This window comes from Pteronotus mesoamericanus, unplaced genomic scaffold (genome assembly GCF_021234165.1).
Source record: "Pteronotus mesoamericanus isolate MK-2021 breed Mesoamerican mustached bat unplaced genomic scaffold, CSHL_Meso_final scaffold_476, whole genome shotgun sequence".
In the NCBI taxonomy this organism is placed as follows: domain Eukaryota; kingdom Metazoa; phylum Chordata; class Mammalia; order Chiroptera; family Mormoopidae; genus Pteronotus; species Pteronotus mesoamericanus.
Genome location: NW_026555318.1, coordinates 2,006,414 through 2,030,711, shown reverse-complemented (window position 1 = coordinate 2,030,711; position 24,298 = coordinate 2,006,414). Strand labels below are relative to the sequence as shown.

At 59.3% G+C, this 24,298-nt stretch overlaps 1 protein-coding gene across 3 annotated transcripts in view; it reads left to right on the top strand.

The window, feature by feature from the left end:
* Positions 1–2,264: 2,264 nt before the first annotated feature.
* Positions 2,265–24,298, top strand: part of RARA (retinoic acid receptor alpha) — a 43,835-nt gene continuing 21,801 nt past the window's right edge. The window contains exons 1-2 of one of the 3 annotated variants that reach the window (XM_054593836.1): positions 2,265–2,356; positions 22,984–23,521. In XM_054593836.1, the coding sequence (XP_054449811.1) occupies positions 23,344–23,521 (178 nt within the window). In that variant the 5' untranslated portion in view covers positions 2,265–2,356; positions 22,984–23,343. Of the gene's footprint in view, positions 2,357–11,439; positions 11,599–22,983; positions 23,522–24,298 lie in introns of those variants that run through there. The other 2 variants (XM_054593835.1, XM_054593838.1) reach the window with 2 other exon arrangements.

Here is a 24,298-nt window from a genome sequence, read left to right as displayed (position 1 = left end):
AGTACAAACTAATTGGGTGCAAGGGGCCTGAGTAAAGGCTGTCTGAAGACTGGCAAAAGGAGAGACCTAGCTCCTTTTTTTAAGAAGCTCTAATTGAGTTCTGAATCAGCCTCGCTCCCTTTGATCCCACCTCTTTTTCCCACACTGCCTGAAAGCGCTGGATCAGCACTTTATAACGAGGGTGCGCCTGCTCCCCACACCCGCCCCCCTCTCCCGGTGCTCTCTGCTGCCGCCATCCACTGCTTGTCTCCTTCAGTTAAGATAATGAAGATGCTGAGAGATAAAATGTGTATTTAATAAGGGTGGGGGTGGGGAGGCAGAAAGGGGCAGCCAGGGCCTTCCCTAGTTTGGGGCCCAGCCAAGACTCAAGCTGAAAGCAAAGCTGGAGTAAGACTTGGCCCCAGGGTGTGGGGGTTTCTGGGCCTCAATCCAGCTGACTTCACTGCCTGCTGTTTGCCCTAAATTCCCCCACCTCCACCCTCTCACCCCCACACTCCTTTCTTTTCTCTCCGCTTGCTCCCAATGGGAAAAGGGAGTCTTGCCTCAACTTTGTTTTCTGCTGGTAACGTGGCCTTTGGTGTGGTGTCCCCCCAACCCAGAGTCAGCTGCAAGGTCGGGCTAGGGCGGCCCCCCCCTAGCCTAAGCCTGTAGAAGCTGTGGGTTCACAGTGTGGGGTGAAAAAAGCTGGCGTTAATGAAGACCAGCTGCCAGTCTGGGTTCTGCCTACAGTTAGCTGGAGGCCAGCCTTTGGTGGTGGTTAGAGGTACAAGGGTGCATGACCTCCATCCCTGGGCACAAGGATATCCTGTGGCAGTGGAGGCTTGTGCTCGCTGAGCTTGGTTTTATCCTTAGTTTGTCAGAGAGTAGTCTATTTCCCTCTTCCCCTACTCCTCCCCTCCCCAAATAACACTCAGCCCTTATTGAGCTTCATAACTGTAGTGGTGGCCCAGCTGAGATCTGAGGATCTCCAAGCTCTTTTGTAAACACTCATTAACTCCCTGGGAAGAACCAAGAGCCCTGTTTAACAGCTGGGAGAGAACTGAGGCACATCAGGGTGAAGGGCTTGACCTGAGCTCACCCGACGGGCTCCACCCTGGGGCCCTCCATTCTCACTGTCTAGCTCCTTTCCCCAGCTCTTCCTGCAAGACACAGAAAGAGGCAGCTGCTGCCCTCTCCCCTTCTAGGAGGAGGCCATGCTTTCCCCCTTCCCTCCTTTCTGCCTCTGACTTTTCCTGGCCCTTCACCCCATGACATTTCCCCAACTCTGCTGCTGGGCCTGTGTGCAACTCTCCTTGCAAAACTTTCTTAATCCAGCCCTCCGAAGCCTTCCCCAGCCACCTTTCCCCGGTCCACCGGCCACCAGACCCAAGTTCTCTCTTCTGAGCTGCTGAGAAGATCAGCTATCCTAAGCTGCGTCTGTAACCTTGAAATTGATGTAACTGTGTTAAGAGGCCCTTCTGCCCCCTATATTTATCCCAAATGGTACCTGGGGAAATAATCTTTTGAACGTATTCATTCTGGAAAAGCTTCAGGATCCTATCAAGGACAGGGGAGGGGCACTAGTTGACTCCTAGGATCTGCATCCTGTTCTTCCACTGCCAATTGCCATTCCTGGTCATGGATGTAGCACAAGTCCTTCAGCCCCACCGGCTCATACTCTCACCTGTATATGTATACCTGCGCATCACAACACTCTCAGGAACCCCTCCATCTATGGAAATAACACTCTACCAGGTTCCAACTACCACAAGTCATATGGTCCATTTTATTTGCTGGAAATCAACCCCCCCCCCCCGCTCCCCTTGGGGTGGCCTCTGAGGCATCTGGGAATAATGGGGAGGGATGCTGTGTCTATGGAGGAGGTAGAAGTGAGGGCCCATCCAGAATGAATGTCCCCTTCCCCAAATTCTAAATAACTGAGCCGCTGAGCAGGAAGGGAAAGGAAAGTGATCTTAACCCCATCTGCAGCACCAAAGCCCAAATTCATTTTCTCAGAGCAGGCAGGAAGAAATCTCTATTTTTCTCCTGTCTCATCCTCAGCTGAAGTCATCCATGCCCTGTGTCTTTGAAAAGGGACTTTTCTTGTCCCCAGCCCATGACTCAGACCGCAGTCCTTGTCCCAGTGAGTTCTTCCTTCCCCATTAGTCCTCAGCGCTGCACCCGTTGACCGAGTCCGGGCTGGTGGAAGAGGGCGGGAGAGCCAATGGTTGCGAAGTGGGCTTTAGGACCCAGCGGAAACCCGTGCCTCTTGCAGCAGTCTAACCCAGAAGCAGGGGGAATCCTGAATCGAGCTAAGAGGGCTTCCCCGGTTCTCCTGGGAACCCCACTGCCCCCCTGCCAGCACACACCTGAGCAGGTAGGACCACGCGCACCCCTTCCCAATTCCCCCTTGGTCGCCTTCCGCCCGGCCTCTGCTCTTCTGATCTGGCGGCTTCCCTCTTGCCTGTTCAGGCTTTCCCCATCCCTCCTCCCCCACAGCTCACGGCAGTCCAGCGAGGTGGGAGCCTGGGAACAGCGGGGCGTCTGAGCCTCGGAGCCCCTGAGCCCTCCAGCGCCCTCCCTGCACTTCCCCGACGCAGTCCCGCTCTCTAGCTAGAAATGGGAATTGGGGGGGAAGGACTGCCCAGGCCCCACGCCCTTGCACCCTCCTTTGCAGTATTGCCCAATACCCCTTCCCCCACCTCACCTCGACAGGAGACTTGGCTGTGCTGGGGTAATAGAGAGCGGAGGGGAGGGAACCGGAGCGGGACGGCAGCCTCCCTGGGGGATTTCTATCTCGCTTCCTCTGTGCCTCCCGGCCCCGAGAGCCCAGGACTTTGTCCCCGCTCCCTACTCACCTTGAAGAAGTAATGTCCCCTTCCAGGCACATCGCACATTGGGATGGCCAGAGGCTTTGCTGGAGCGTAGTGGAGGTTTTGTGTGTGTTGGGAGGGGGGGACCTTTCGTCTAAGGAAAGTTCTTTCAGCTTAGAGCCCCATCCTTGCCAAGACCTATTGCAGATTCCCCCAACGCCTGTGTGTGTGTGTGTGTGTGTGTGTGTGTGTGTGTGTGTGTGTGTGTCTGGACCATGTGATTTGGTTGTAAGATCTGTAGGCTTTGGCTAGAGGTGGCTGAGTGCATTGAAGGGGAGAGATCCCAGAGTATGGCCCAGGCCAGACAGGCTCAGCCCAGATGGCTGGGGAAGGGGGTGTGGACCGGATCAGGGAGGCCACCCGGCCTTGCCAGCTCCCTGGGCTCCTCAGCTTTCAGAGCCTCAGGCTCCTGGTGTTACCCTTGAAGCTTCTTCCCTCCTGCAGGCTCTCTGGAAGAAGGGCTGCGTGGCACCTACTGATGACAGTGGCTTATTTTTCCCTCCAGTATGGACTCTATTCTCTGAAGGTCTAGGGCATCTCATCCAGGAGGGGGGTAGGACTTGTCTGACTGTCCCTGTGCGAGTATGTGCCTTGCTTCTGGGCATAGTAGACTGGGGAGGGGGGTGATGGGAGAGACTGGTCACACTTGAGGGGAACCACTCTGGTGCTGGGGGGAGTGGCCTGTCCTCCAGATATCTAGGTGTAGGGGTGCAATCTACATTCCTCCATAGCTCTCTGAATTCCCTAAGGGTTGGTTTTGGAGGAAAGGGTGGTTATAGACTTCATTCTGCTCTTGACTCAGAAAGAAAAGTAGAAATCCTGAGCGTGGGCCGGGAACTGAGAATCAGAGGCCTGAATTTGAGACTCAGCCTGGCCATTTCACTGTGCACATTTATATAGTTTCTTCATTCGTAAAATTGGCTATCGGTAACAAGCCCACTTGCCTGATAGGATACCGGGCCGAGACACCGTAAGACCATTTATCAGAGCTCAGTGCAAATGGTAGTTAACGACTGGGGGAGAATTCTAGGATGGGATTCTCTTCCAAAATCTAGGTCAGTCTCTCCACCTTCGGTGCCCTTCCCCCATCCGTGCCCTCTGCGGGGTGGAGGAGGCGGGCAGGGCCGTTCCCCCAGGGGCTGCAGGATCCCTCGAACACACGTGGGAGCTGTTGCTATAGAGCCGGTGGTCAGAAGGGACGGACTCTCCACCAGACTTTTCTCCCTCCGGGCTCCACATCGTCTTCCAAGTCCTGTCTCACCCGTTCTTCTGCCGTTCCTGCTCCGTGTCCTTGTCCCTGTCTCTCCCCTGCCCAGTGGCCTCCTTGTCCGGCTCACTGGGCAGGAGACCTAATCAGATTCGACAGCTGAGATATGTGCGGCGGCCGGGAGCAGGAGGGAGGGAAGCCAGTGGGAGGATGGCATGAGGGCTGCCCCTGGCACTGCCCAGGCCTCCCAGGCACCACCTCGTGCCTGCTGGCTCCCGGCTTGGCTCGGCCCCAGGGAAGGGGTACCAGAGGAAGCTCAGAAATCAAGGGGCTGAGGTCTAGAGCTTAGGGGAGGAAGAAACACACCTCTTTGATATTTGGTGGCCTTAACGTCTGTGTTCTCTGCCTCTGACAGGGAAGAAAGGAGAGCAGGTGGGAACCAGGCTGGCTCCCTCCCTTCCCCATCCCCATGACCCCACTTTCTTCTTTCTTCTTGTTCAGAAATGTGTTCACTTTCCCAGCCAGCCCCACGGGCCAGTTCCTCCTTTGGGTCACACCTGAGAGCTTCTGGGGGCACCATGTATGTGCCTCACTCTGGGCTGCTTCCTCGTCTCCAAGGTATCTCCCTTTCTGGGCTGGGCGCCAGGACTCCTGGGTTTCCTGCCTGCCTCGTGGTGCAGGGCTGCCCTGCGGGCCACCACAGAGTCGCTAAGCTGGTTTGCTTCCTCGTGTGTGGGAAGGGCCTTCTCCCAGGGCCGGGAGGTGTCCGGAATCCCAGGTGGGTTAGGGGTGGGGGCCCTGTAGCCCTTGGCCTCCCAGCACCCCGACTCCTCCCTCCTGGTCTCTGACTTAGCTTGGCGGCTGCATGGGCCTTCTCTAGCCTCTGGGCTTCATCTTCCCATGTGGGTAGCCGAGATCCTCTGCTATCCTTTCTAGCTTATTTCCCATGGCGTCTGGAGGTGGCTGTTGAATCCCCTATACCTGCACCCACACATTTTGGGGAGCAGGGGATTTGAATAATGGAGGCTGGGGCACTGTTTTGTCTTCCCTCCAGCTGGGCCAGGATGAAGGAAACTGGGACAAACTTCCCCACGCCAATTCCCTCTGCCCTCAAAAGACCAGCCAGTGGAGCCAGACCCTGCCCTCTTGGTGCCCACAATGTGGCTGGCACTGATTTGTCAGAAATTGGGAAGGTTTCCCTGTGGACCGCTTGCCTCCTCTCCTTTCCTCTCGCGGGGCTGGGACGGCTCTGTGATTGTAGGCACTCATGGGCAGGCCTCCCCCAGGGACAGGGTGTGGGATGCCCCCGGGATGGCCAAGTTGGCACTCGTCCCGGGCTGGAGCGCTGGACACGGCTCCGAGCGGGGAGCGTGGGGGGGGGGAGCAGGACATGGGCCTCTCTGCCCCCCTCGTTTCCTGCTCTTTGGGCAGCTGTGGGCGAGAAAGGCTGCAGGGACTATTTTTAGTTGGTCTGTCCCCTGGCAGGAGGGACGTGCAGAAAAGCACGGGGTAGGCAGAGGGTCTGGCCAAGGTGAGGGCGAGGAGGCAGGCCGAGGCCTAAGGCAGGGCCAGAGGGGCGACAGATAGAGCAGGAGGCCCCTTAGGCAGGGGCGGGCCTTGGGGAGAGGGTCCTGACCCAGGTGAATGCGCGGGGGCAGGCGGAAGAGGCCTGGGGACCCCTCTGGACTGTCTGTCTCTGTCCAACAAGAACCAGACTTGGAACCAGAAGGAGCTCCAGAGGCCGTCTAGACGATCCCCTTACAGAGGGGGAAACCGAGGCCTGGAGAGGGAACGTGACTCACCCTAGACACTCAGCTGGTCATTGGCCGCCCAGGCCCCTTGCACTGTTTTTCTGTCATCACGGTCCCTCGCCACACCTGTTTGTGCCTCACTCCCTTACCGCTGCAAGGAGGACCTGAGGCCAGGTGCCTGGTGTGCCCGCCCCCCCGCTTGTTTGTGCAGGGTCCCTGGTAAACCCCAGCTTGGTTTGTTTGTAAGTCTCCACCGCCTGGAGAGAGTCTGCCTCCAGGCTGGAAGGAGGTCAGCACTGGGGTTTGTGTAGGTGGCCTGTGGCCACTGGTGAACGAGGTGCTGGGCAGGTTCCAACAAGCGCACAGGCTGGAGAGCTGTGGAGACAATTTAGAGAAGGAGCATCCTGTCTAACTCCATTTTGGAGACCCAGAGAAGGTCAGGCATTTGCCTCCAGTGGCGGCAGGGATGGGTTGGGGACAGACTGAAGACCAGGATCTCGGATGGGGGTCTGCGGGCTCTCTGGCCCACTTTGTGAGCCCCAGTCCTGCCACGCCTGGGTCCTGGGGGTTGTTTGCCAACCCCATCAACAGAGGACGGCGGCGGGCTGAAGAGCAGGGAGATTATCACAGGCTTGGAGTCCCCAGTTGGAAGCGAGTCCTCCTCAGGGGCAGGGTGGCTGGTTGAGGTGCTGGGGACAGAAAGCAGAGTGGAGAGTTACGGTTCTTCAGAATGCAGTCTCCTGCCTCAGCCTCATTCCCAGGGCCACCATGTTGCACAGCTGCAGGAGGGGCCATTCCATAGACTGATGTCAGTGGCGCCCCCTGGAGTTGTTCAGGGCTCTGCCTGTGTAGCCAAATTTGGCGCTTTGGCCCCCCCACCCCGCCCCTTTTTCTTCAAATTAGCTTCAGATCCAGCTGGAAGGAAGTGTTCCGGATGGGCCTTAATCCGACACCCGTTCCCCTACCCCGCCTCCTGCCACTCTCCTGCCACTCAACATCTCCTGTTCCTCTGCCGCCCACCCCCTGCCCCCAAAGCCCGTCTCAGTGGGCCACAAATTGTGGCGAAGCAGCCCTTCCCCCTCTTTCCACACGGTTTCTGTCTCTGGGGGGCTGATTTATCATGCCCCCCCCCCCCCCCCCCCCCCCGCCTGCTGCAGTGTGTGAGAAATCAATAGTGCAAATGGATTGAGGTTGTTCAGCCTGCCGACTCCCCTTGGGCCCCATCTCCTCCCCTGGGACTTGGGCAGTTACTCCGTCCCCTTCCGGCTCAGCACACACAGAGATACACACCTCGTGGTGGCTGCAGCCAGAGCGCTGGGCACAGGACTCGTTCTCTCAGTCCGTCTCCGTCTCCGTCTCGGTCTCTCTCTCGTATACTGGGCTGGTCCTAGCATGACAAATACTCTTGAACATTTCTTTTCTAGCTTGGGTGGAGTGAGGGTGGAGGGGCTTAAAGGGCAGTAGGCTGCCAGCCAGAGGTGGGAGGGAAGCAGGTGGGTGAGGGAGACTGCGCCCAGGAGGAGGACTAGCGGGGAAGGGATTGGGTGACAGCCCACCCCGTCAGCCTCCGGTAACTCAATCCCCGCACCCCACCCTCCCTGCTCCCCTCCTGCTCAACAACTTCAGCAGCTGCTGGCAGAAGCAGGGCTGGCAGAAGCGTGTATGAGTGCATGTGTGCGTGTGGGGGGTGGGGGGGGAAGAGGGGCTGTGGGGGCAGGAGGTGCTGCCAGGACATGTTAAAGGAGGCTCATAGCCTGGGCACAACTTGGGTGGCAGGAGGCGGTAGGGCTGGTGGGAGAGTGGGTGGTGAGTGATGGGCAGGGGCAAGCTGGTGAGGGGGGCGGTCAGGGCAGCCCAGGGGTCTCACAAAACTTGTCTGTACGGGAGCAGGGCCCGGTGTGGTGGGCGTGGGCATGGTGAGGGGCAGGGGTACACACAGCCATGACTCACCCCAGGGTGGCTGTTCTTCGCCAGGGGGCGCATGTAAGCTAACCATGAAGGACACAGCCTGTCCCTGTCCTCAATCCCCGGGCTGTGCCTGCTGGGCATCACAGTCTGGGTGACTAAGTCACTTCTGTCCTGCGGCTGGCAAGGTGCCAGGCTCAGTTCTTCTCGGTAGGTGAGTCACTGCCCTGGCATCTCCCCCGGATGCAGCTGAGTCACCCGGCTGTGCCTGCTGGGCAGGTGGGCACCATGCTTGGGGTGGGGTTGGGGGGCCATGTGTGGAGTCTCGGTGTCTTCTCTGATCTTTCTCTGGCATGCCCTGGCCCCATACATAGACCTGCAGAGCCAGGCAAGGGTGGCGTTTCTCCCGGGTGCCCTGTTGAAGGGATACAGGAAGAGGTGGCAGGATACTGCGTGGAAATATGTTTGATTCAGAGCAAGGCGGGGGCGAGTTAAGGAGGTGACTATGGGTTTGAATCTTAGCTCTGCCACTGACAAGCTGTGTGACCTTGGGCAAGACAGTTTCTTTCTTGGGCCTCAGGTTCCTCATCTGTACAATGGCAACAGGAGTCCTGCCCCAGATTACCCTTCTGGATTGGAGAATCAAATGGGGTGGGGCCACAAGGGTGCTTGTGGGAGGGGCTCCTTTGGGGATGAGCTGGGAGGCTGGGGAGGGGACGAGGAATCACCCGGAGCTGGTTCCAGCTACAGCAGATGTCTCCCATCCCACCTGTGCCCAGGTGGTCCTGGCAGGGCAGTGCAGCGGAGGCTCTGTTGTGAGGACTGGTGGTGCAATTCTGGGGGAGTTCCCCAGAGGCTGTGAGGGAGGCCTTGTTTTGTTAGAAGTGTGTGCCTTCCTGGGGTGTCTCAGAGCTACTTTGTATCTCCTTTGACTGCTGTGGGTAGGCACTGGCCTTGCACCTATCAGGGCGCTCAGGTTTCCTCTAGGCTGAGGAGGATCCCTGTCTTGAGAAACAAGCAGCTCAGCCTTCTCCCTTAGCCCTTCCTCTGCGTGCTGGGGGGGAAGAGTGGGCCCCCAGGAGTGTCTTTCCTAAAGAGTGGGGAGCCCCTAGGCCCATGGCTTTCCCCCTCCGCTAGTCTCTTGCTGCCTCCTGCACTCTTCTCCCCTTCTGCATTAGGGTCCTCAGAGGATGGCAGGTAGGGGCCCTGTTGTGGTCCCAGCACAGCTGGAGCGCAGCTGCTGCTGCAGATTGGACCCCTGGCCTCCCACCTGGGACCTCTCCTGCCTCCTGGAGTCAAGCCTGGGGAGGGCGAGGTATTGGACAGGCAGTACTGGGCACCTGGGCAGGAAGGAGTGCACTAAAGTGTGCAGGCTGTGTGCTTGTTCATATGGATGTCCGTCTCAGGTGCGTGTGTGTCTGACTCCCTGTGGCGGGCAGGTTTGTGGGTGCATTAATTTGCTCCCTTGTCAGCGCATGTGTCTACAGCTATGTGTGTTCAGGAGTGTGCCCCACCCTCTGCTTCAGGTCCTTGTGTGTGTACAAATGCCTGTCTTGTATGTGCTTGTTCTCTGTGCTCATGGATGTACATACATGGGTGCCCTGGGTGTGCATGTGGGGGTGTACACATGTGTGCTCTGAAGGTGCATGTGGGTGTCCTGAGCTTGCATTTGTACACCTGGCTCTCAGTGTGCACGAGGGTACCTGAGCCCATGTGCTGGCAGGTGTATGTGAAGGCCACCCTTGGTGGAAGGCAGTATACCTGCGATTATGCACACTTGCATTTTTGTGTTCATGATCCTTCCCCTCTGGCCTCAGCTGGGAGGAAGACTGGTAGAATCTAGGCCAGGGGCAGCTTGTGCGGTCTGGGGGTGGCTGACGCTGACTCCCCTCCCAGGCTGGTCCCTCACCAGGGCGGTGCGTCCCCAGCTGCTGGCTGAGCTCAGGTTGAAGGCCTTTGGGGGGTTTGGGGGAGAAGGGGTTAAGCGTTGGCGTCCACATCTGGGAGCCATTGGCGCATTCCTGCCGGCTGAGCGCATGTTTGCGGATGGATCTGGACAGGACAGGGCGGGAGGGGCTGGGCAGGCGGTTCGCACCGGCGGACGGAAATCCAGACAGGAGCGGGAGACAGCCGGGCCCAGCGGGCGGGAAGGGCCCGGGGAAGCGCTGCCAGGCTCTGTCCGGGCACCTTTCCCCTGCGCCAGACCTCACGGCAGAGCATCCCGCAGACCCGGCTTGTCTTACCTTACCAAGGCTGGGGGCCAGAGCTGGAGACAATCAGATACCTCAAGTCTAGACCTGGCTGTGCAACCAAAGCGACAGTGGACAAAACCTCGTGTCCGCTCCTGGCCTTCGGGTTCCTCCGTCTGTAAAGCAGGGGGGCCGTGGGACCGGTGGGTTTGGGAGCTCTGCCAGTCGGCCAGGCTGAGTCTCCTCCCCGGGCTGGAGGCTTGGGAGTGTGGCACTTCCCCTTCCAGTGGGAAGTTCTGTGGGGCGACTTGTGGCCACTTCTCTAACTGGGAAGGGAGGGGGTGTTCCCTAGTGATTCCGCTTCTGCCCTCCCCCCGAGCCTGCTAGAGGTGGGGACATGACCCTCTCAAACTGGAGCCGCAGGCTGGGTGGGGGCAAGTGGCTATGATGAGGACTGAGGTCTTGCAGATGGAGTGGGATTCAGATCCTGCCCCACTGGAACAAGAATGCAAGCTTCGCCCTGGCCGGTGTGGCTCAGTTGGTTGGAGCGCCATCCAGCGGACGGAAGGATCACGGGTTCGATTCCCAGGCTGTGGGTTCGGCGCAACCAATGGGTGTTTCTTCTTTCTGTCCGTCCCTCCCACTATCTCTAAAAAAGCAATGAAAGAAGACGTCCTGGGCAAGCATTAAAAAAAAAAAAAAGTAACGCAAGCTTCTCCTGGGCTAGGAGAGAGAAGCTTCAGTCGGAGAGAGTTCTTTGGTATGGAGGGGTGCTCCTGGGCGCCCCCTACTTAGCTCTTGGAAGATCCAAGAGCCGCTGCCCTTTTGAGGCTGCTGAGGGGTTGAGGGAGGGCCAGAGTTCCTCCTCCAACCTACAACCCACTCGAGCTGGAGAAGTTTTGGGGGGAAGACGAGAGGAGTGTACTTGAGGGAGGTCTACCTACTTTGGCACTCCTTTTTTGCAGATGAGAAAATTAAGATTCCGAGAAAGGAACAGACTTGCTTAAGGTCACACAGCTCTCAGCTCCAAATGGTCCGTGGAAGAGAATTATAGTTATAGGAGTCAGAGGCTTGACAGCTAGGGCCGGAGACCCTGTGTTCACTTCCATATACGCTGCGTCTCTTCACAGGTTTGTGTGTGTGTGTGTGTGTGTGTGTGTGTGGTGTGTTGGGGGGAAGGGAGAGTGATACCACACCCTGCAGTCCTTTCTCCACCTAGCCCTTTCCCCATTCTTCCCGCAGAACTTCAGCTCCTCGCTCTGAAGCTCTCCTTTTGGGGCAGAGGGAGGGATTCTCACAGATTCCCACGGTCTAGCCTCCTGCCAGGCGCGGTTCCTTTAAGACTCTCCCAGCCCCGGTCTATTAAGGAGAGCGGGGTGGAGGGTGAGCCTGTGGGCCCGCCCTTGGCCGGGGATTGGCCGGTGGGCGGTCGGGGGCGGGCCTTAGGGAGAGGGCCTCCCCCAGCTCCGGTACCCTCCGCCCCCCAAGTCTGGGGCTCAGGGTAAAGTTTCAGCCTCCGCACGTGACTCGCCATGGCCGCTGCCTTTGGCCCGCGCAGCTGAGCCGCGGCTGTTCCCCGGACGGCTCCTTTCCCGGGATCCCGCACCCCTGAGGCCGAGCAATACCAAGGCACAGGGTCAGGACCGACGCGGTGCTCGTGGGCACCCGGACGGATTGCGTCCCCGAGCTGCGAGGTAACCTCGACCCCGGGGATTTCGGAAGAGCCCCGGGCTGCCGTAGGCATCGGGGCCCCTTGCTCTGCTCATTATAGGAGCTGCGTGTGCGGACCCGGTGCCGGGCGCGTTCCCAGGGGAATCCGGGGTTTCCTGGGCTTCCCAACCCGGCGCCGCTGCCGTGCCCAGGATGGGGGAGCCCCGTCTGTGCGTGTGTCCTCGCCCGTGTCATCGCGCGCTCAGTCGTGAGGCGTCTGGGGCAGAGTGCCGCGCGCCGGAGCTGTGGCAGAACCGCCGCTGGGAACTCTTGTTCTCTCACTCTTTTCAGAAACAAGCAAAACAAAAAGACTTTCAAACCTGTTTGGGGAGAGATCGGATGCCCAACGGACTAGCCCCCTCCTTCTTTCCCTCCTGTTATCTGAGCCGCCCTGTGGTTTGGGGAGAATCAGCCCGGGGGCCCACCCCCACCAGAGGCAGCCGGCTTGGGGGGCGGGGCCCGCTCAGCTGGTGTCCCCCGTGGAGTGAGGGGAGCAGTCAGAATGGGGTGCGGGAACCAGGGCAGTCGGGGGAGGGATGCCTCCTGGTCTGGTGCTGCTGTGGGGTTGTGGAAGCTCTTTGGGTGAGAGGAGGTTGTAATAGACTGGTCGTCTTGGCTCTGCTGAGGGTGTCTGGGACCTGGTGCCACCCACGAGGCCGGGAAGCTGCTGGCCAGATGTGTTTGTGGGAGGGGGCACTGGAAAATCATCTTGGCTGTGCCCCCTGTTCTCTCTGGGCACTGCCCTATGGTCAGACTGCTCCGTGGGAAGGGGGACGGGCCGCCAGAGTGCTAGGTTGGGGATGTGCACGGACTCACATGGATATCAGACCGAGAAACAGCCCCCACCCCAGCCTTGGAGACATTTACCACCTACTCTGTCTTTGGATAGGATGCCCACCTGGCCTGGGCTCCCTCTTCTGTAACTAGATTGCCTCCTGCCTGCGGGCTGTGTACACATGTGTGTATGTGTGTATACTCCAGGGGACTTGTTCCTGAGAACACTTCCCCACTCCCCTGACCCTCGCTGCATACCCCCAACTCTCACTTCTACTACTGACCACTGTCCTCTACCCTTAGTTTCCTGGTTCAGAGATTCAGGGATGTCTCTTGTCTGCTTCCCTGGCTTCAGTGCTCATAGGGCAGGGTTGTTCTGAGGAAGTGGTTCAGTAAGAACACAAGGTCTTACTAGGAAACTGGGGCCGAAGCCTTAAACTCCTCCAGGGCCTTGTGCTTGATGGGGAGGCTGGGCCGGGGAAGCCCCAGGTTGGAGTGGGGTTGACTTGGAGCCTTGGGGCTTCCCCTGTGGGGGGGGGTGGAGATGAGTCTGGGGGAGGGAACAAGAGAAAGAGTATTGTTTGGAGCTAGAGGAAGAAGGTGGGGGTGGTTGTGGAGTCAGGGAGTTTGTGGCTCTGAAAGAAGTTGGTGCAATGGGAGAGGCTGGGATATCAGTTCTGCCTGGAAATCTGGGCCATGTGGGTCTTGAGACAGATCGGTCACTAGGGTCAGACTTGAGTAGGTCCCTGGGACCGGAGGAGCTTGGATTGGAAGGGTGTTGAGGGTGTGAATGAGCAGGCATGGGTGCATGGGCCGTCGCCGCAGGAGTGCCTCCCCCACCTCCAGACTCTCGAGGGCCATGCGGAAGCATTGGCAGTTCTGTGATGACCCCGGGCTGATGACCCCAGGCTGATGACCCCGGGCTGATGACCCCGGGCTTGGAATGGCTTAAGGGTGGCCCTCTCCTTCTACAGCCCCTAAATCTCAGTTCTTTAGTTTTACCCTAAATGCCCCTGCTAGTACTCCGGGTCACCTCTGTGGTCCCCCTCCTACTCCCAATCATGTGGCAGCCTGGCAGGAAGCTAACTGTGGGCAGCACCATCCTGATCGCCCCCGTGCACTCCCCGCTGGGCACAGTCACCCACATGTGCCATGACGTGGTTCCTGCCACCCTGTCTAGTGTGGGGGAGAGGACATTATCTGAGTGGCCCTTCAGGTCTGTTTTTGGGGCACTGACCCACACCCCAGTTAGCTTCCCTTCCCCTAAATCATTTGGTCTTGGAAGTTGGCAGTACCCTCTGGGACCTTCCCCCTACCCCAGGCCACTCCTTATTCAGACTCTGGCGTCTTAGGTGGGGTACTCCTCAGAACTGTGTGACCTGAGGGCGGTACTCCTCAGAACTGTGTGACCTGAGCGTGGGACCTGTCCCAAAACATAAACCTCAGTGCCCAGCTCCCTGTCCTCTGGGTGGCATAGGCAGGGCAGGACCTCAGCTGGGCTGGAGGGGTAGGTGTGTTCAGGCATCCGTCTGTGGGCACTCTGAGGCCTGGGGTGAGGGACATCTGGGGAAGGCAGTCCTGTCTCTGTGATGAGTAGACGGGGTTGTCTTTGCCGGCTCAGCTCCCCCCACCCCTTTCTGGTGGCAGTGGTTTCTGGAGTGCGGGAGGCTGGCAGGGACCCTGGCAAGATGACCGGAGTTGTCCTGACTTACTGGGTTTTGGGAAAGGAGTATGGCAACGACACCCCCACTCCCAGCGCCTTGGCTGCGCGTCCTCTTTGCCGCCTGCTGTCTTCCCTCCCTCCGTTTCCCTCTCCACCCTCTGGCTGCTGTCTGGAGCCCACACGGTTTGTGGGGGGATGTGGGGCGAGGGTGAGTGCCTGGATCTCCGTGTGTGTCCAGGGAGTGTTCTTAGCGTTGGCAGAATTGGCTGAGGGTGTCTGGGTGTCCCCGCAGGGTGGGCGGTGTGTGGGGACCAGGCCCAGCGTGTGAGAATGTGTCAGGGTTGGTGCGTCTGTCCCCAGTCTGGCTCGGGTGTGGGTGTCTCTTGCTCCGTCTGGATCTTGCCTCCCGCTCCAGTCCCCGCCCCCCCTTCCCCAGCTGGGACCGCCTGCTTGCTCTCCCTCTCTCCCCGCAACTGGAGCCTCCCTTGCTTGTTCCTGGAATTTGGAGAGGAGGAGGAGGAAGAGGCAGGCAGACAGACCTCCCACACTCTAGCCCGCCTGCCTGGCATCATGGGGAAATGAAATAGGCGCTATGGAACTAAGGTTTCCCTGGCTTCCCCAGACCCTCCAACACACATCACAGAGCGCGGGGGGCAGGCCTTACAGAAGGGGCATGGGCCCCCCACCCACCGCCTGGCAGAGACGCCTCTTTCTTCCACCCTGCATCCTGCCTGCCAGGGCCCCTGCTGGGACCTCCAGGCACTACTGTCAGCCTGGGGTGGGGGGGAGGGGGATTAGACTGCTGCCAGCCTGGCCAGCACCTGTTGCCAACCCCCAGCCCTGTAACCGGAGCTGGCCTGGGAGGGGGCTGCAAAAAGACAGGTGGAATTTCTGCAGCCAGGCACCCCCCCGCCCGCCCCTAACCCACTGGATATGCCTTTCCTTTCCCAGAACAAGGAAAGCCTGCCCCCTCCCAAGCATCAGCCTGATCTCAAGGATGATGTCCCTGTCCTGTATGGGGGCAGGGCCTGGGAGATGGGGAAGGGGATGAGTTTATTGCTATTTGCCCAGTGACCCCCACTGGCTGCAGAGCAGGGCTGCCCTTATTCAGGTTTCCTGAGCACTGCTGCTCTGGCAGCGCTGGGGGGCACGGGGGTGTGCGGATGGGGGTGGTTCTGTGTTAATATTTTAATTGCATAAAAACTGGGAGCTCAGCTCCGGGCCAGTGGGGAGTCTGGGTCTGGCTGGCCTCCCAGTTTGGGCTAAATATAGTCTGGGACATCTGCAGAGAAGGGGAGGGGAGTAGAGGGAGGTTCCATTCCCCCCACCTCTGGCCAAGGTGCCCTCTCTGGGCGGGCACCTTGGAGCAGGGAGGGGCATTCCTCAGCACAAAAGGCAGGGGAGAGGTGTGTGGGGGCTGGGCACAGCTGAGAGTTCACTGGCCTGGAGGCCAGTAGAAGCCCGGGATGAACCCGGAGGCTGAGGACAGCACCAGAGCGGGGCTTGTAGAGCTGGATCCAGTGGCTCTGCTCTGCTCTCCTCCGAGCTGCCTGAGGTCAGGCAGCCTCCCTGTGTCACTGCGCCCGGCTGTGTGTCATCGTGATCCTCTGTGTATGTACACACCTACCTTGGAGTGGCTCCCTCTCAGTCCCTCCCCCAGAACCTCTGTCCCCTGGGTCCTACTGCAGGTCCCTTGCCCCACAGTGAAACCTTCAACCCAGGAATCGAGAATTGAGAAGGGGAAGCTGCGGTGGGGAGTTCTCTGATCTCCAGTCACGGCAGGAAGTGGAGGGGAGGGGGACCAAGGCGGGGAACCGTGAGTGGCAGGCGTGGAGGGAGGGCCCGTCAGTCCAGCAACCAACCTGGCACACTGTGGTAGGGGGGTGGCCACCCTCCTAGCCACCCCTCTTCCCTCCATCTCCAAGTTGAGGAAACTTAGGGGGCAGCTGATTTCCCAGGGGCTGCTAACAATCTTCACCCTCCCCACACTGAAAAAAAAGTCTTCCTGTCATGTGACTGTCACTTCCTGTCCCACTGTGGTTCCTGGGATGTTTGTTGTTGGTTGCCATGGAGATGGCCACTGTAGGCATTACCCTGGTTCTTGTGGGGAGGAAGGTGCCCCTCCCCCTAGGCCCACAGCTGGGGGGGTTTGGGGGGGCAGCCCTGGGGGCTGTTTCAGGCTGAGTGTGTGTGGTCTCTGATACCCCAGGTCCCCCAGAGCTCCCCAGGCTCCTGTCTGTGGGAAGGAGTGACAGCTACCTACTCAGATGATCGTTGGGGTGACTCTGACCACATCTGGCTGTGCTCGGCTGTGGCAGACTGTGTGAGTCTGACTGTGCAGACCCTGTCCCCTCCAGCCTGGGCTTGGCTGCCTTGTCAAGATGCCAGTTCATGTCTCTTTTTACTTTTGGAGCTTACTCCCATCCTGTGTTCTCATGGAAACGACATTTCCCCAGGAGTTTCTGTGGCTTCTTGGGGTCCAAGCTTGCATGGGGTGTGGTTCTGGGCAGGATTCCTGGTTGTGCGTGTTTTGGGGGGGGTGGGAGGTCGTGCCCCCGCCCCCCAACACACACAGCCTGCATCAGCTTCTCTCTGATCCTGCAGGCCTTTAAGGGGCAAGCCATAGGACTTTGTGACTCATTCACCCCTCCCCTCCTCGGCTTCTCTGTTCACTGGGGATGAGGGGGGATGGAGAAGGGAAGAGATTCCCCCAAGTTCTAGCCCAAACTGAGCAGTCGGGTGTGGAGTAGGAAGTTCCTGGGGGGTCGATGGAAGAGGGGTATGGGGCGGGGCAGAGTCTGACTCAGGCCTGGTCTGGGGTCAGAGCCAAAAGGATATCCTGAGGCAGGAGTTACGGGGGGCGGGGGGGTGGCGTTCCCGGCTTCCCTGCAGCCTGGGTCCCCAGGGAGGGGTCCTGGCGGGGAGGGGGCTGGTAGCGCGAAGTTCTGTCTGCACTGGGATTCAGAGTCCAGGCAGTCCCTGGGCTGGGGCCGAGCTCAGCGGATGGGGGGGATTGCTGTGGCTTCACACACACACCCGTGCACACCCGTGCACACTCATGTTACCTGTGTGCTCTGTCCACCTAACGCCCCCATTGTGAGAGGGTTGTGCTTCCTACGTCGAGGAGGTTGGGAGACAGTGTGAGTGGGCAGCTGCCAGGGCGAAGGTGGGGAAAGCCCCGTGCCAGGATGGGTATGAGGACGGTGGTTTCCAAGCTGGGGGGTCCCCTTTTGTCTGTGCCCCTTTGGTCCCCCTACTCAGACAAAGCTGCCTTTGTTTGGTCCACACTCCTGTGGTCTGGCTGTGGCCTAGGCTGGCTCATCTCTTCCTCTTCCTGTTTCTTCCTTCCCCAGGGCTGCTCCCTCTTCTCGAGGCCTGGGCTGCCCCTTGCCCTTTCACCTACTCTCTGCTCTGAGAGTGCGAGGCTTCAGCCCTGGCTCTGGCGGGAGCCTCAGCCACCCTGGCTTCAGAGTTTCCGAGCACAGCTCCCACGGGGCTCTGGGATGTGGTCCCTGGGGTGCTCCCCCCTGCCCATCGGAGACCCCCATTTCCTCCTCCCAGAGCTCGGCCTGTTCTGGGCTTGTTATTCAGTCCCTTTCTGCCTGTTACTCAGTCCCTGCTAGGACGGTGGCATGGGCAGGTAGGTAGCTCTGGGCAGCCGGTGCAGAACCCTCAGCTGGGCGGGGCCCAAGTTGCGGAGACCTCAGAACCCACTCTTCTTGAACCAGGGCTGTGTGTTGAGGCAGCGGGGCAGTGGCAGCGTCCCAAGGGAGACGCCAGGCTCCGGCCCACCCATAGCCCCTCCAAGGACGTGCTCCGGGCCTGCGCAGGCCTGGGGCAGGTTTTCAAACAAGTCCTAGCCCCAGCGAGGCCGGCCTGGGGCTCCGAGGGGCTGGAGGGGAAGAGGGGCCCTCCAGCCGTCCCAGCCCAGCCCATGCGGTCCTCCTCACACCTTCTCGGGTTGGTCTTCCTGCGGCCCAGACCCTGGTGAGCAGGAGGTAAACAGAGGACCAGAGTGGCAGGGCATGGGCCTGCGGGGGCGGGGAGGGCAAGGGGGGGTGTGAGAGCCTCAGCTGGGGGACCCCTGCGGAAAGGGAGTAGTGGTCATCCCGGCCCCCCAACCCCTGCTTGCAGACTGAGGAGCATGACGGAAGGGAGAGGTTTTGGGGGTGGGGGTGGGGTGGGGGATGTGTGTGTGTGTGTTCCTGGAAAGTTAGCCCTCTGTTCTGGTTTGAAATCTGCCCTGTCCCGCCCCGTCCCACCCCGCCCCTGGCAGGGTAGGGGGTCCAAAGGGGCCAGGTATTTGTTTCTGCCAGTGCTGGAGTTCCCATCCACACCCCCCACAAGCTGAGTTTGAGTTTTGGGTGTCATTTGCATATGATTCATTGACTGTCTAGAATTGTTAGGAAACCCCCTGTCCCCCCTTCTTTTGAGCTCCCCAATCCTGATTTCCTTCTCTCAGCCCCTCTGGGACTGCCTGATTTCTATTCAGTGGGAGCCATTGTTTCAGGAGAGCGTGCGGAGCCGGGAGGAGAGAGTGTATGAGGGGGGCGCAGGCTGGGAAAGCGGGGTTTGCGGACCCCTGGCTTCTCTCCCCCAACCATAGGGGAGGAAATGGTCAATTTCTCTTCCGCCCCTACCCTCCCCAAATCCAAAGGTTTCCCTTTTTTGGTTTGTGAAATGAAAGAAGGGAATTTGGGAAAGGGTTGTGGTCAGGCCTCCACCCACATGCTGAACACCCCTCTCCCCACACCCCGCCCTTCACACCTCAGCCTGGGGGAAGCAGACCCTGGAAAATGGTCTGCCCAGCCCTGTCAACAGACGCTAACTGGGAAGAGGGAAAGGTGGCACTGGGTGATGCTGGGAGGTGCGGGGACGGCGGGGCACAGTTGCCCGGCACCGCCTGTCTGCCAGGCGCCGTGCTAGGTGCTTTCCAGGACTTTTATCTCTTAAATCACACAACTGTCGTTGAGGTAGGCAGTCCACAGGCGAGTAAACAGATGCTTAGAGAGTTTAAGTGACTTGCCTAAGTTCACCCAGAGTGGCAGAGCTGAGATTTGACCCATCAGACCTCTGGGGTTTTCTCCCACCTTCAGCGCTTAGCGAGCTCCTGCCTTTTCCTCTAGGTGTGTGACTCGGGGGAATACGACTGACCGACTGACGAATGGGTGACTGGGGACACCTGACCCTGGGGAGGGACCCCGGCACCTTGGTGAGGGAGGCCCAGGTCGGGCTGGGCAGGGGCGTGTGCAGGCGGCAGGTGCCCTAGCCCCCCCTGCTGTTCCGAGTCCTGGCTCAGCGTTGGAGGTGTGGGGGCCTGTGGTTTTCCCTCCCTCCAGGGAGGGCGCCTGTGGGCAGTGGAGGTGGCAGCACAGGGTGGAGGTTGGATGTGGGTAGTTTGTTTTCCCTTTCTCTGGTGCCGGTTTCAATTCTGTGACAGTGTCTTCTCCTCCCCTGGGTGCAGGGGGCCAGGGCCCAGGTGTCTCCTTGAGGGTCATGTTGCTTAGAGGGACCTTCTGAGGCAGGGCCTGTGCTTTTTGGCTCTGCCCCCATTACCCATGTCCTTGCCCATCCCTGTTTTCTTGCCGCCCTGGCCTTTGGCCCGTTTCTGTGATCTTTACCCCCTCCTGCTGCGGAAGGCCCTCCCCAAGGGGCTGGGCGACTTTGCGCTGAAGCTCGCAGGCTTAGCAGGGTTAGGAGAGCGGCCTTGCAGCCTCTCCCTGAGGTGTGTATCTTTGGGGCTGGGGGGTGAAGTCTGGTCCAGTTTCAAACTCCTGACGGGCAGAGCTGCAGCATGAAGGTGACTGTAGTTATGTCTCCTGTGAGGACAACTGACAGGATCCACCCCCAACACCCCAAAAGCTAGGTCAGGATGCCTGGAGGCTACAATGAAAGACTTTCTGGACCTCGGCCCCCGGGCCCGCCTCAGGGAGGCCGGCCCAGTGTGGACGTGAATCCTCCAGAGGATTTCTGGAAGGGGGCACCTCTGTGGGCTTCTGGACCCCAGTGTGTGCCGGGGGGCTGGACCTCAGGGAGAAGGAACAGAGGCCAGCCTGCTATGCGAGGGCCAGGGCGTGTACGGCCTGGGAAACCGTGGGGGCCGTGGTTGTGTTTCTGTGGGGAGCTGTGTCCGGGACTGGGCACGCGAGCCCTGAACCGCGTTCTTTGTGTGGTGGCGCCCAGGTGTGCAGCAGCGGTGTCCTCAGGCCCCTCTTCTCCCGTGCACGCCCCCCTCACTGGCCGGGTGTGCAGGCAGGCTCTTGCCTACCAGTACTTTCCCCATAGACCTGAGTGCATGAGTTCTTGCAAGTGCGTGGGGGTATGTGTGTGTGTATGTGTGTGAGAGACTGTCAGTGGTGATGAGGCTCAGTCAACCCCTCCTTCCCTTGCCTGAGTTCCGTTGACTGGGGCCCCACAGGGGTGTGGGGGGCCCAGGGCAGCAGTTGGCCCAGTGGGTGGGGCTCCTCTTTCTCAGACAGCAGCTCTCTCAGCCTGGGAAGGAATCGCAGGTGCCTGGGGAGGGAACGGGGCATCTCATTCAGGAGTAAGGATAGCGGTCTGGCCGATGGGCGTCGTAACTAGTTAACAAGAAAAGTCATGGTCGTTAACAAGGTCCTGGGAGAGCTGCCCCCTCCCTAGCAAGTACCTGTCCCTACTTCCCCCTCCCTCAGCCAGACACAGGCTGGCTGACGGGCCCAGCTGGGCCCAGAAGCCCTGGCCTCGTCCACGGTGGCCTTGGCAGGAACTCCCCCTTCCCAGGCATGTCCTCGTCCACTGGGCTCCAGCTCGGAGCCTGGAGCCTGGTGTGGCCTGAGCTTGTGGGGAAGGGGTTGGAAAAGGGGAGCAGTTCTTAATCTGGGTCTCCGTGGCTCTGTTTTTCTCTTTCCCTTCTTCTCTTCCGTTTAATAGCTTTATTGAGATAGAATTCATCTACCATAAAATTCACCCATTAGAGTGCACAATTGAATGGATTTAGTATATTCGGAGTGGTGCAACGGCCACCCAATCAATTTTAGAAGATCCCCATCACTGCAGAAAGAGCCCCCCTCCTCTCAGCAGTCACTTCCCATTTCCCTCAAACCCACACCCCAGTCCCTGGTAACCACAAGCTGCTTTCTGTCTTTATAGGTTGCCTACTCTGGGCATTTCGTATAAATTGGATCATACTCTATGTGGCCTTTTGGAACTAGTATAATGTTTTCAAGGTTCATCCGTACTGTAGTTGCAGTGCATGTCAGTACCTTGTTCCTTTTAATGGCAAAGGAATGTTCTGTTGTATGGAGATGCAACATTTTATTTATTCATTAGTGGATGGACATTTGGGTTCACTTGTTTGGCTATTACGAGTAATGCTGTACAAGTTTCTGTGTGGACTGATGTTTTCATCTCTCTTGGGTAGATACCTAGGAGTGAAATTGTTGGGTCATTATAGAGTAAGTCTGTTTAACCTTTTGAGGAACTGCCACGCTGTTTTCCAAAGCTGCCGCTCTAATTTACACTCCCACCAGCAATGTATGAGGGTTCCAGTTTTTCCACATCCTTGCCAACACTTGTTATTATCAGTTGTCTTTGATTATAGTCATCTTAGTGGACGGGAGGTGGTATCTCATGTGGTTGTGAGAGGCAGTGTTTCTTTCTTTCTTTTTTCTTTTTAAGGTTTTATTTATTTTTTAGAGATAGGTGAAAGGAGGCGGGGAGAGAGAGAGAGAGAGAAACACTGATGTGCAAGAGAAGCATCGACATCAGTCCGTTGCCTCTTGCACGCCCACAGCTGAGGGCCTGACCTGCACCCCACGCCTGTGCCCTGCCCGGGGATCAAACTGATGGCCTTTCAGTTCACAGGCCAGCGCTGAACCCAGTGAGCTGCACCAGCCAGAGCTCTGTCTTTTCTCTTGTCTTTCATGTGTGTACACACACACACACACACACACACTATATATATATGGGTGTATACCTGTATTTTTATGTATTTGTGTACGTATACCCTTCTGTGTAGCCCCGAATGGATTTGAAGCAGCCTCTTCTGAATCTGCTTGTCTTTTTCGCTCCCTTTGCTGTCTGTCTTACTGTGTCACGGAGTCTCTGGGTTCGTCCCGGTCTCTCTCTACCCCTTGGTGTTACCGGTGCGTGTCCTCCAGTCCCAGCTGTTCAAACAGGGTGTGGATCTGTATACACACTGGTGGGGGGCATCCTGCCTTTCATCTGCCCCCACCTCTCACCTCCCCCAGGGATGCTGCTTTTGCAGACAGAGTGTGTGGGTGAACTCCCAGCTCAGTCCCCGTCGCCCCTTCACTGCGCCCTTGCCCTCCTGATGCTACCCGCCTCCGGCAGTCACTGTTAAGCGCTGGGGGTGATGCCCAGGAGTCCTCAGTTTGCATTTCCCTATTTTCACATATGTAAACAGGCCTCCTCCCCTGGCCTGTGGGACAAACCATCTGGGGTGCTGGAGCTTGGATTGGGGGGGGGGAAGTGGTGTAAGAGGGGCCCCTGGCTTAGGAGTCATTTTTCTGAGAAGTGCCAATGCTTTAGGGAAGCGGCTTTTCCTCCCCCTCCCTAACCCCTCCAGCCTACATTCTCTGCATCTTGACCTCAGGTAACCCACACTGGGGAAGGAGCACAGCTGCCTGCCTGTGCTGCAGGGAACCTCTGGGGGGGGTGCTGTGGACCCTTCCCCCTCAGGACAGCGGTGAGAGGCCCTCCGAGGCTCCGAGCTCTGTCCCCGTCTCCCCAGCCTGGCTGTGCTGTCCTGCCACCCCCAGCAGCGTCTGGGCCCTGCTCCCAGGCTGTCTCTGCCAGCCAGGCATGGTGCCAGCTGTCTGCTCAGCCGGGTGCCACGGGAAAATCTCCGGCCGCCCAGGTTGGGGAGCTCCACGGGGAATGCCCGTGTGCCCGCTCTTCAGTGCCCACTCACCTGTCTTTCCTCTTTCTGCAGCATCACAGGACATGGCCCCCCCAGCCGCCTACCCAGGGGTCATCTAACAGAGGCGTCCTTTTCGGCATCCTGAAGGCCAGCTCTGGACCTTCCCAGGAAAGTGCCAGCTCACGGAACTGCTTGACCAAAGGACCGGCTCTTGGGACGTCCCCCAGCCCCTGGCCCCGGCTAGAGTGGGGCTCCGGGAGGCTGAGGTTCACTTGCTAGCCTTGGACGGCAGCTCCAGGACAGAAGGGGGGGTGGGCTAACCACCCGAACCCCCTCTGGGCCCAGGCCCCATGCCCCAAGGAGGGGCGGCCTGAAGCCCGCCGGAGCCTTCCGCCAGACTGTCTGCCTGCCTCCTGACTGTGGCTGCTTGGCATGGCCAGCAACAGCAGCTCCTGCCCAACACCCGGGGGAGGGCACCTCAATGGGTACCCGGTGCCCCCCTACGCCTTCTTCTTCCCCCCTATGCTGGGTGGACTCTCCCCGCCGGGCGCTCTGACCTCTCTCCAGCACCAGCTTCCCGTTAGCGGCTACAGCACGCCCTCCCCAGCCAGTAAGTGGGGTGGTGGGAGGCTCGGCGGGGGGTCTCCGGAGGGCAGCAGGCCTTGGGCCCTGGCCTCCGGGCGGGCGCGTCTGTTCTGTGGCAGCGGCGAGGGCTCCCCCGGACAAAGGGGGGCCATCGTTTGGGGGCTTGAGGATGACAAGCTTGTGGGCTGACCACGTGGTCGTGTTGGATGCCGGGGTGCCGCAGAGGGGGTGGTGAACTGGGGCTGTTCCGTGGCGTCCCCAAGCCCTCTCCAGTGCTGCCCTGTTGAGGGCCTCGTCAGTGGCTCCCAGGACTGGACCCAGAGGCTGGAGGCGGGTAAACAAACCTCTCGACATTTGGTGGAAATGGCAGCTCCGCTGAGAACAGCACCCACCTAGCCCCCCCATCCAGTGCCTCTGAGGGAAATGGCTTGAACAAGTAGAGAGGGGCAGGCTCCTGGCACCCTCTCTCACTGCCTGCTCCGCCCTGTGGGCAGGGTGGGAGGGAGGGACCCAGGAGCAGCCCGGTGCACGGGGCGAGTGTCCCGGGAGGGGCGCTGGGCCTGGGCTCGGGCTGTGGACGCATGCACGCTCTTGGCAGGGCCTGTGTTTTCTCTCTGCCTCCTTTCTCTGCCATGGGGGTTGCCTGTTAGCTGGACGGGGGTCTCAGTGCCCTTCCCTGGCTGGCTGAGCCAGGTAGTGGGAGGTGGCGGCGGCCATGGCCAGCTGGCAGAGTCCAGACCTTGGGCCTGCCAGGCCGCTTACAGTAACTCTGGCCCCCAGGGCCCAGCTGGGCGCCAGGCCA